The sequence below is a fragment of the Stegodyphus dumicola genome, chromosome 8 (assembly GCF_044657685.1).
Source record: "Stegodyphus dumicola isolate Sdum_Otavi_A_Nest chromosome 8, ASM4465768v1".
NCBI lineage: Eukaryota > Metazoa > Arthropoda > Arachnida > Araneae > Eresidae > Stegodyphus > Stegodyphus dumicola.
The window spans coordinates 63,956,628-63,968,856 of NC_140775.1; the positions used below are offsets into that span (position 1 = coordinate 63,956,628).

The 12,229-nt window shown below is 35.2% G+C and overlaps 1 protein-coding gene across 1 annotated transcript in view; it reads right to left on the reverse strand.

The window, feature by feature from the left end:
* Positions 1 to 12,229, reverse strand: part of LOC118191461 (uncharacterized) — an 85,723-nt gene that overhangs the window by 54,138 nt on the left and 19,356 nt on the right. The window contains exon 3 of the mRNA XM_035362262.2: positions 6,554 to 6,690. Within this exon, the coding sequence (XP_035218153.2) occupies positions 6,554 to 6,690 (137 nt within the window). The remainder of the gene's footprint in view (positions 1 to 6,553; positions 6,691 to 12,229) is intronic.

Here is a 12,229-nt window from a genome sequence, read left to right on the forward strand (position 1 = left end):
ACCTCGTGACTGGCTTTTCCTGTCGATTCCTTTCCGTCCAAATTACTCGATACCTGACCAACTCCCAATACTAGTTTTTCTTCCTTATTTTCTCCCCAATAAATATCTCCTTGTTCCCTGAGAAGTCTAAAATCTGGAGGTGTCAACAGCGCCTCCTCGTTCAAATTATGCACTACTGCTGCATGAACGTTTACATAAGGCTGTACCTCCTCTTCTCCTGACCAGATACTGATAGGTACTGTAACTAATTGGGCTTCTACCTGGGGTCCCTCGGCGGGTTGTAACCATATCTTCCCTCCAGACTCCAAATATTTCTGTGGAACTACCGATTTCCGGATTACAGTAACTTCTGCTCCACTATCAATCACTCCTTTGAATCTAGTGTTGCCTATCTGCAGCTCTATCCTAGGTAATTCCCCACTTGCCCTAGTTAACGGAATTTCTTCTGCATAGTTAGCTAACTTCAACCCTATGCATATTTTATTTAATCCCTTTGCTTCCTCATCCATATCCTCTTTTTCGCTTCCTCTCTTGGGTTTCGCTATCAGGTTTATCGCTGGACAAAAATGCTTTATGTGTCCTTCACCCTGACACTGAAAACATTTTAGAACTTTCTTATTTGCCTGCATCATTCCTTGAGGTTCTAAAGTTTTTACCCCTTTGTACTTCTCCTTATCAACCCTGTAATCAGAACTGAAATTCCCCTTACTCTTATTTGGTCGTCCTAATTTCTCCCCTTGTCTTATCCAAATCATTTGCCAGCTCTGACGGAGGTAACCAGTTTTCTACCTCTTTTAACAGTATATGCACCTTAACATTTGCGGGTAATTGATATTTTACTTGATCGACAATCAATAGTTCTCTTGACTTATCAAAAGTCTTAACTTTTCTGGATTCTAAGTAGAAATCAAGTGCTGCCTCAACCCTAGCTATGTGCTGAGTATACGTTTCCTCATATCTTTTTACACATTTTTCTAAATTCTTTTTATGTTGCAATGGGGTAATCTGGAATTCTTTTAATACTGTATCTTTAATCTTAATATAATTATCCAAATCCCTTTCACCCAGAGTTGAAATCAAACTTTTAACTTTAGTTTTTAAACTCTGCAAAATAATTTTCCCCTTATGTTCTTCAGGAATTTTATAGAGATTAAACATCAATTCCGCGTGATGGAAAAAGAACGGCCATTCCTCAGCTTTAGATGGCGGGTCAATCATAACTCCTTTCATTATTTTTAAATGTTTCAAGAAATCATTTCCCTTGCTCTCAGCATCTGAAACCCCTTCATCCTCTGAGCCCGATTTATTTCCTCCTTTATCTACTTTCCTACTCTGAATTTCTAGTTCTTTAATTTTTATCTCGTGTTCTCTCTCTAATTGTCTTTCCCGAAATTCCATCTCTTTTAATCGGTCTTTAGCCGCATCTGCCTCTAACTTACACTTTTCTAGCTGCAGCTCCATTTCCTTTAACTTAATTTGAGCCTGCATGTTCTTAATAATTTCATCAGATTCTTCTGACACCCTATTTCTCCTTTTAGGACCCATATTAACTTCTGGTATTTCTTTTTACAGCTTTACCCATACAACACATAAATAACACTTAATTTTACAGGCAAACATACATATTTCACTACTACTGAATACTACCATTATTCATTTAGCAAACATTATCATTAGTGAACACAATCATGAATACCTTTCTCATATTACACTATTAACATATATTTCACCATATATTGTTAACACATAAATACTAAAAATTATATTAGCTTTTGAATTAGTACAAAAAATAGTTCTGAATACTTTTGCCTTACGCCGTAATACTTTACATATTCTGGAAATGAAACAAACATTTACTTATTGTTCTCAAATCATTAAACTAATTAATTTTTAATCAACCTATTAACTTTCATGATTAAAACATTTTGTCAAAATACGGCAACAACAAAAATAGATAATCATTTTTACCTTAATTAGTAACATGAGCACACAATTTAATGTTTCGAAATTACTGCTGACATATTTTTGAACTATTTTAACATTCATTTAGCATACATTATCTCCTTAATAACAAAATTAATCATAATTCCTTATTTGCATATAAAATATACCTTCTAAGTGTCTACTGGCTTTAATGCCTGGCATTCTCATCATGTTATTAACCGACATTAACACAATTTTAATTTTCTCCATTACTATAGTAATTATAGGGAGGGAGCTCTCTTTATTTATATATTGTGCTTCCCAAGAAATTAAGAGGGACTTACCTTTGATCCCGATAGTAGAAAATGACGAGTTGTGCTCAATTCTGTACAATTTTCTCATCGAGCTGCATAACACTTCACTTAATAATATCACCACAGTAATACTGATGATCACTTTTACCACACACTGGTTTCACTTTTCACACGACGAGGTTTCATACACCCTTTCGATATTTCGTGTAGGCTTACGCGTGCCACTTTCCGTCTTTCATGACCATCTTTTGTCATCTTCCTTGCTTTCATGAATTATTTCCTTCATTTAAACCACGTTCACTCAAATCACTTTTTACGATCTTATTTCCTTCGTATTTTTGGTGATTTCCTTTTTCCCATTATCCTACAGGGGTGCGCCATTTGTCATGCCTCGTGCTCGTTCAAAACACGAGTTGGGTTCTTCTGTGTGAACTTACCATAGTGGGAAAATAACACTTGTCCGCTTTGACATTTTTTTCACTAATTTATTACACATACTGCACTATTGATACACCATACAATGAATACACTGTAAAATAAACTATATACAATATATATATATAAGGTGCGCGAAAGAAATTAAAACATGTTTCAGTTCTCTATACTCTCACACCGCATGCTCGCCGGTCCAACTCCAAGTGCCCACTCAGTCCAGTCTTTCTTCCCCCACCCCAGCCTGCCTCGACCGGTTTTTCCGGGGTAGGTCACTTCCGTTCTTCGTCTTTCATCAGGGGAAGAAACTTCACACCGTTCATCAGAACATTACATCAGTCAGATGTTTATATTTGTACTGGGAAGGAAGGGAAAACAGGTGTTGCGTTTATGCAACGTCAGCAGGAAACGGGTAGTCAATCTCCTTTTTCACTCATTCCTTTCAATGTTCTGGTTGTTTAAAAATGCCTAGAACAAGGTATCTTACATTAGAAGAAGCCCTTCAAAGATTTTTTGATGAAGAAACAGATGATGATAATGTTAATAATGACCGGAATGAAACTGGTATTGTTGTTGTTCCCCCAGAAATTGCAGAGGCTAGTGATGAAGAAGAAAAGAATGGGATTGTTTTAAATAGTGAAAAATGATATTTTACCTAATGATACTGCTGAGGAAGTTGAAATTCACGTAAGAAGTAAGCTTCAGCCTTCTAAAAGCAGTTATAGTCATACTAAAAAGTTTAAAAAGCAGAAGACTGAAATCTTGAAGTGAATAAAAAAGGAACTGTTAGTTATGTCTCAGGAAGAACATGAAGAAAGAGATAGAAGAGAAATTATAAAAGACAAAACACAAGGTAAACCTAGTGCACAGATTTTCGATTTTCTTTTTGGTTTAGACATTTACTCTCTTCTCGTTGAATAGACAAATATATACGCTCAGGGAAAAAAAAAAAAAAAAAAAGCCCAGAATTTATTGCATCTGAAGCCTATATGAGAAGATTTATTGGAATATTATTGCTTACAGGATATCATTCTTTACCTCAAGAAAAAATGTATTTGTCTTTTGATAAGGACATTTCTGTTCCTGTTGTACGAGAATTGATATCATGTTTGCAGTACAGGAATATGAAGCAAAATTTGCATTTGACAATACTGATAAATTCTATGAGGTGAGACCGTATCTAAACTTACTAAATATCACCACTTTTTACTACTAGAAACATAAATTCTCTTTTAGATTTCAGACACGAGAATGCATTATTTCTTTTGTAAACTCCTATTGAGAGTGTAGAATTAGCCAGAAATAGATTAACAACAGGAAGACCTAGTAAATTGAGCATTCAAAAACCATTGCATGGAAATGGTACACATTTTATTGTAAACTCCATTGATAATAAAAGACTTTGTTGTAAAGAGTACCATAGCCAGACTGTTTATTGATGCAAAGTATGTAATGTAGTTTTTCATCATGATTGTAATCAAGCTTTTCATGTTTGAATCTTTCAATTCAAATAATCTGTATTTGTATAAGAAATACAATGTATATTTTAATATTAAATTAATTACAAGTAAAGTGATTTGTTTTCCTCATATTGTAGATTTATAAAATGTTATACAGCTAAAAAGTAATCCTGCGCTCCACTCAAAAGAAACATCACACAAGTACAATCTTACTCACTAAACATCCGTAGTCTTATTCCGCTGACGTTGCGCGAACGCAACACTCGCGTTTTCCACAGGTAAGAACATTTTTTTAATTTTCAATGTAAATTTATGTTATAAATGCTTAATTTAATATTTGTTATTATTTTCATGAAAAAAGAAACATTCCTTGTAGTTTTGGCGGTTAATGGGTTAATTGCATAAAACAGCAATGAAAAAATATATTAGTCGTCTAATTCGAGTATGCAAGGATCTGAAATATCTGTGACACATGTTGTGAGTAGGCGGCACTTCCAAACATGATTTTAATACAGAATTCCCCATCAATTTCAATATTATCATCAGACACAGTTTGGAGGTTAAAACAAGTTGGCATGCAGATGAGTTTACCTTTCAACTGTTGAGCTAAATCTTTCTGGATGATAGTAAAATTAGCTCCAGTATCGGTGGTCATATTGCAAGGAACTCTATTGATATGCTCTTTGATGGGTAGTTCAATACTGTCCCCACTTACTGCAAAAATCAGCAGACCTTTAAAATGAGGTTTCACATTATCTGATAGCCTAACCTCTGCGATATGTCCATTAATTTCTCTCCAGCGAGCGATTTCTCTCCTTGTTGGGGAGAGGTCTTAGCTTCCATGCCCTAGAGTGTTCTGCTGTTCCTTAGTACATGGGCTTCAGCACCACAGTTCCAGCACTTTAGGGTTGGTTTCTTGACACTTCTATTCCATCTCAAAGCACTAAATGGTCTGGTTAAACTGTTTAAATGAGCAGTCACTTTATCCACCTGCTCTTGGACTTGAGCAGCTCTGATTGGGTAACAGTCTGTATGAGTTGCTTTTTAAATTCTTGACATTTGCCATTCTCAGGGCTTTCTGTATCTCAGGATCCTGGATGCCACCAATGAAGTACTGCACAGACAGTACTTGCCTTATTTCTATTCAGCAGTCTGAAAAAGTGAAATGTGACAGCCTTTCAACATCTGTGGCAAGCTCCTGAAGTGTTTCCGGAGGCCTCTGTTGCTGAGATTTTAACTGAAGCCTACTATAGTCTTTTAAAAACTTCTCCCCAAAGCACGGCTCTAACTGAAGCCTACTATAGTCTTTTAAAAACTTCTTCCCAAAGCACGGCTCTAATGCTCTGGACAGAGCTTCAAAGTCTAGCCTCTGGTTTTAGGCACTAGAACTATGACCAGCTGTTGTTCTATACTTCTTTAAACTGTCAACTTCCTTTGCAACAGCAGCAGAAACTGTCATCAATTTGTTGTTGGATGGCAAAAGCTCTTTCTTCAATTTGTTGTTCCACAGCTGAAACTCTTTCTTGAATTTCTCCAACTTTATCTTCAAACCATGTCTATTCTGTCTTCCATAGCCTCGAATTTGTTTTCTGTTATGCACATAATTTCTCTGTTCATTTCTCCTTTGCCAGCTTTCATCCCTCCTTGCCCTACTTCCATCTTTTCTTTGATGGATTCTTGTCCTGCTTTCATCGCTTCTTTGAATGCAGCAATGGCTGCTACCAGTTGTCTTAACTGCTCATCCATTGTTCTTGTCAATGGCATTCAGCCCCTATCCTGACATCAAAAACTGTTGCATGCATATGGGTTTGTAAAGACTGAATGTACACAGAACCGATGCTAGCTTGATAAAAATTATTGTATACAAAAAAAAGTTCTGGAACTGTCCACAAAAGTAGTCATACAACTCCTTCACAAAGAGCAAAGAGCAGTTACACTGATAAGACTACTACTAAGGCCATTAAACACGAAGCAATGCAAAATGCATCTAAAGAGAAGTAAACCTGGAGATATCTCAGCACTCCGATTCATGCTGAACTTACAACTCAGGTCTTTACTGTTCTCATGCGACTGCCAAGATATTTCTAGTACTTTCTGTTTTTCAAAATTACAGAAAGCATATGAGAGGCAAATACTGTTACTGACCATCAATTACAGTTATTCAATTATAATATCTATTTGGCGATTTCTTCCCAAATCTGAGGACAAACAGTAGTTGCCAAAACCGTTGCCAGTTTCTCAATATCTTGCCAAATTAGCGAGATGGCCATTTACTCAATGTTAAATAGACATCTAACTAATTATCTTACCTTTTTAGCAAATTTTGTCCCTCGAGATCTACATAATACAGAAAAATACAAAAATTTTACTAATAATTGCACTAAAATCATCTACGTATATACAAAATTTATAACAATACTATACCCTTCGGATAGGACATGATTTTGATGTATGACCCTTTTGTTTACAACTGGTACAGTTCAAAACAGCTTTCTCATGATACCGACCGGAATATCTCTTTTTTGAACGGAACAGGTCTTCAGCATTTATATGCCATGGATCTAAATCATAATAATAAATACAGCATTTTAAACTTCACCGATCCACAGAACAATAATACTTTTTAAATTTAATTATATATAAAATTAAAAGCAATCATAAAATTTTTAATTTGAAATGCTAAAGGAGAAAAAGCAGTCAGAAAGAAAGAAAATTCAATATTTCTCCCCACTCATGTATTCTTGCAAGTCATCTTCAAACACTTACTGGCTAGGGAGTCCTACCACCCCCAACAGCAATATATTGAATGACTTTGTATTGATGCTGGTCAGCATCAGACTTTCAACCCTTGAGTAGTCATGGAAGGGTGAACATTTTTCTATCTAACCAAAACAATAAGTAGAGTTATTAAATTTATTGAAATGAACATGAAAAATGTGCAACGCCCTCAGTGGGATTCGAATACTGGACCTCCCAATTGCTAGCAAGACGTGATATCCATTTACACCATGATCGCACGCAAATAGGAGGCAGAAAATATTTTATACACTCCTCTTTTTAAAGAGCAATTGGGGATGCGGGGACCTTGTCACCAAATCCAGATAGTGAGGAATTATTGTCCATCATCAAGTCTCAATGTTGCCATGTTACAAGCCATTTCACTAACTGATAATCTAAAATCTGGAAATTCTCAAACCTAGATTCTATATTGTATAGGTAAATGTAATTCTTCTAGAACCTCTAAGAAAAATAGTTAGAGCTTGCTTTTATGACAAGAGACGGCTGCTGACATTTTGTTGAGAGTGGACTGTAAATATCAGTCTCATATTTATTTACAGATTTACATTTTAAAGTGATAAACATCAGACACATAAAAAAAAAAGAGAACTTTTTTAAGGACATATTTTCAAAATAATTTGAAGAATTGATGGCATTAACTTCAGATGAATTTTCTTTCAGAATGATTTAAAGAATGGATGGTATTATTGCACTGACAACTTTGACAAGAATCATTGAGCAAATCGCTATGCTGGCAATCCAGTTTTATGAAAATGTATTTATTCGGCAACACAGTAACGGTCACATACGCATATAATGACCCCATCTCTGTCTGTAGTGGTTGTAGTAATCTGTTCAGTTTTAAAATTCAAGGGTCACATTTGTAGGCTCTGTTTGTTGCGAGTAGTGTGGACCTTTTTCTTTTTTTTATTTTTGATAATGAATCATAATGCTATAGCGTGCCTGCTAAATTAAAGTGTTTAGATTTTTTTCAGAAATATGGCATTTTGCCTGCTAGTAATGTACGACTACACATTTTATGAGCTTAATTTGTGAAATTCTATTTTTTTTTAATACAGTCAAAAGTCGTTAATTCGGACACCCATAATTTGGAATGATCTATAATCCGGACATCAAAACTAAAAACTTTCTGCGCATGCGCCACGTTGACACATGCGCATAGGCGTTTGTGCATGCGCGTAAGACCTTATACGACTGCGCATATGAGTGTGCGCAAGTGCAGAATACGTTTACGCGTGCGCGTTTTATGTATAATGGATGTATAAGCTAAAATTATCTAATTATCTATTTCAGTTAATGTTGATGATTGTGTTGTTCCTTAATTTTCGAATTGGATCCGGCTTATTATTTTTTGCAGACTGTAAGAGCAATTTTACAAAAGTAAGCTTAAACTTTCGATTATATCAAATAGAATTTCCGATATATATTTGTTAATATGTAAAGGATCTAAAGCGAAAGTATGTTTTGAAATCCGAAATCTGTTTATCAATTTCACGCTGCTCGGCGGGGGGAACGCTGTGCCGCGGCGGGCGCGTAATGAATTGGAAGTTGATTTGTCAGCACTATCCTTATCTTCAGCGCAGATGTTTTTATTTTATTTGGCTTATAATTCCTTACCAAATGTAGTATTTCATCTCGATATGCTCCGTCTTTGATATGATTTAAAACAAGTTCCTGGTCATTATAATTCGCTTCCGATAGCGAAAAAAAGTAACAGAGGTTATTGAAAACGAAAAAATTTCGATTGACAAATTAGTCGGTGTTCTTGACACAGCAATTATAGGACTTGAACAGCGGAACTTTGTAACTGAACAAGAAATTATGTCTGTTTAATAGAATTAAAGAGAAAGTATTATCACATGAAACGAAGCAAAACTTACAACTTACATTAAAAGAAATGTTTAATAAAGTAAACAAATAAATATTAAGCTTTTTCTTTTTGCAAATTTTGATACCCTTTAGATCATAATTGTTCTTTATTTCATAAATTACGGTTTCATATTTTTAATTTTAGAATTTCTGCATGCCATCTTACCAGATTTAAACTGATGATCTATAATCCGGAAAAATTGATAATCCGGAATCGCCGAAGTCCCGACGAGTCCGGATTAACGACTTTTGACTGTATAATGTAGCCTTGGCTACTAATGTTTAAAATTAATTTATGACTAGGAACAGCATGAATTATAAACAAATAGCTAAGTTATTGCATTTTATTTTCCAGCTATCAAAATGCGATGCTACGAGCAACGTTTTGAAACCAAAACCTAGCAATCATGAATCAGAACTAGAACTAGTTGCCATTCAGCATAAAGAAATTTAAATATAAATATGAACTAGTTATTGCCATTCAGCATAAAAGAAATATAAATATGAATATTAACAAAATATTAAAGTTAATTTTATAAAATAATTAAACACATGAACAAATATATGAAATAAAAAATAATTATTTCTCATGCAATAACTGGGCCACTACACTACTCCCCCACCAGTAACTAAGTTACATTACGAAGATGGAGAAATAGGTAGTAACTAGTATTGCAGTGTTAACCACTATCAAAATAATTTAGTCAGTCCTTGAATCTAACAGGTAAACGTATAGTTCTGCCTGTGTGAGAATGTTTTTGATTCACATCCGAATTTGAGTCCGGTCTCTGCAAATTTGTGTAGTCAGGTTGTATCAACTGATAATTTTCCTCAGCTAAAATATATGCTGGTTTCAAGCGATCCAGGGATACATTAACATGTTTTCCTTTTATGCTAATAGTAAAATATTTGTCCTTGCGATCAATAACAGGAAATGGTCCTTCATAAGGAGGTTCCAGAGGTTTTTTTTACCCAATCTATTCGCTGAAACACATGAGAACAATTTTTTAAGTCTCTATGGACAAATATCTGTTCAGATGAATTTTTACGAATTAGTCTCGGTCCAACAACTTCCATCTGTTTCTGGAGTTTATTAGCAAAAGTCTCTGATGCTGTCTGGATACTTGGTTCGCTGAAAAACTCTCCAGGAAGTCTGAGACTCTGGCCATAAACTACTTGCGCAATAGAATGATTTGTGTCTTCTTGAATAGCAGTACGCAAACCCAAAAGTACTGTTGGTAACGTGCCCGTCCGGCTTTTAATGCTGTTTTTAATGTTCGATGAAGGCACTCAACTTTGCCATTACACGACTGGTGGTAGGCAGTAGTGTGTTGTAAATCGATGCCACAGATTTTGGACAAAGCTCGTAATGTATCACTTTTAAATTGGGATCCACAATCACTAATGAGTTTACTTGGCGTTCCAAAACGCACAATCCAGTTGCTATAAAAGGCTCTTGCAACGTTCTCAGCGGAAATATTTTCTAAAGGAATTGCTTCCATCCAATTCGAAAATCTCTCTATGCAAGTAAGACAATAAATATTCCCTTTAGATGGTGGAAGTGGTCCTATGAGATCGATATGGATGACAGAAAATCTTCCTGGTGTTACTTCAAACGCGCCTAATTTTGTTTTGGTATGTCGACTGATTTTAGCTTTTTGGCAAGGAATGCAGGTTCTTGTCCACAACTGTACATCTTTTTTTATGTTAGGCCAAATGAATTTTGATGACATTAATTTCATAGTCGATTTTATTCCTGGATGTGATAAACCATGAATTCGTAGAAAGACGTGTTTTCTGGGAGCCTGAGGAATATACGGCCGAGTATGTTTAGTTAATGCATCACACCACAAATATTTCCCCGAAGGTAGAGAACATTGCTTGAAATTCAAGGAAGTAGTGGTTTGCAAACTCTTCAGTTCTTCATCAGCTATTTTATCATAATCTATCGATGAAATTTCATTAACTCTAGATAATGTATCCGCCACAATATTATTCTCAACTTTTACATATTTGATATCAGTCGAAAACTGGGAGATGTATTGAAGTTGGCGAGCCTGTCTAGGTGCGGCTTTGTCAAGTTTTTGACGAAAGGCGAATATTAAGGGCTTGTGATCTGTATTAATTGTAAATACTCTTCCTTCTAGATAATGCTTAAAGTGTCTAACTGAAAGATATATGCTTAATAGTTCTCTATCATAGGTGCTATATTTTTGCTGAGTATCACTTAATTTTTTAGAAAAAAATGCTATTGGCTTCCACGAGGAGTTTTCATATTGTTGCAACACTAAGCCAATCGCCGTATCTGAAGCATCTGTAAATAACGCCAGAGGTAGTTCAGAATTGGGAAAAGACAACAGTGCCGTGTTCACCAGGTCATTCTTGCACGTTTCAAACTGTTTTTCAGCTTCTTCAGTCCATTCAATTTTACGTTTGTCGCTCTTTTTAGCTCCCTTGAGATACGCATGTAATAATGCTTGATTCTTCACTGCATCCTTTATATAACGACGATAAAAGTTAAGTATTCCAAGAAAAGTTCTAAGTCCATGAATTGTTTCTGGTCGTTTGTAGTTAGTAATAGCTTGAACTCTTTCTGGCAAAGGACGGGAACCCTTAGGTGTAATTAGGTAGCCTAGAAACTCGATTTGGGGAACAGCAAATACAGATTTTGAAACATTAATTCTTAACCCAAATGTATGTAATCTTTCGAAAATTAATTTAAGGTGATTTTCGTGTTCTTCATGGGTACTGGATGTAATGAGTATATCGTCTAAATAGGGAAAAACGAATTCTAATCCTCTAAAGACTTCATGAATAAATCTTTGGAACGTTGCAGGAGCATTTTTTAAACCGAAACTCATTACATTAAATTCGTATAAATTGAAAGGAGTGATGATAGCCGTTTTACATTTGTCTTCTTCTGCAATGGGAATTTGAAAATAAGCTTTGAATAAATCAATTTTAGAAAAAATATTTGTACCTCTTAAAATATGATGAAAATCTTCAATGCGAGGAATTGGGTATCGATCAGGTATCGTCTGCGCATTCAATTGTCGGTAGTCTCCGCCAGGACGATATGAACCATCCTTTTTCGGAACAAGGTGCAAGGGGCTTGACCACTGGGAGTTTGATGGACGAATTATTCCATTGTTAAGCATAAATTTAAATTCCTCTTTAGCTATAGCTAAGCGTTTTGGATCGAGCTATCGTGCCTTTGAATAAACGGGTTGACCATCAGTCGTAATAAAATGTGTAACACCATGTTTAATTTGTGTAAGAAAAAGGTTAGGTTTAGAAATTTCGGGATATTTTGACAGTAAATCGAAAATTTATTTAATGTGGTTACTGAGTAATCACTGGAAATAGCAGCAACATCACACTGGACACAAAGCTGTGTTACGCCATCAATTAATTTTTTCTTATTTATATCAA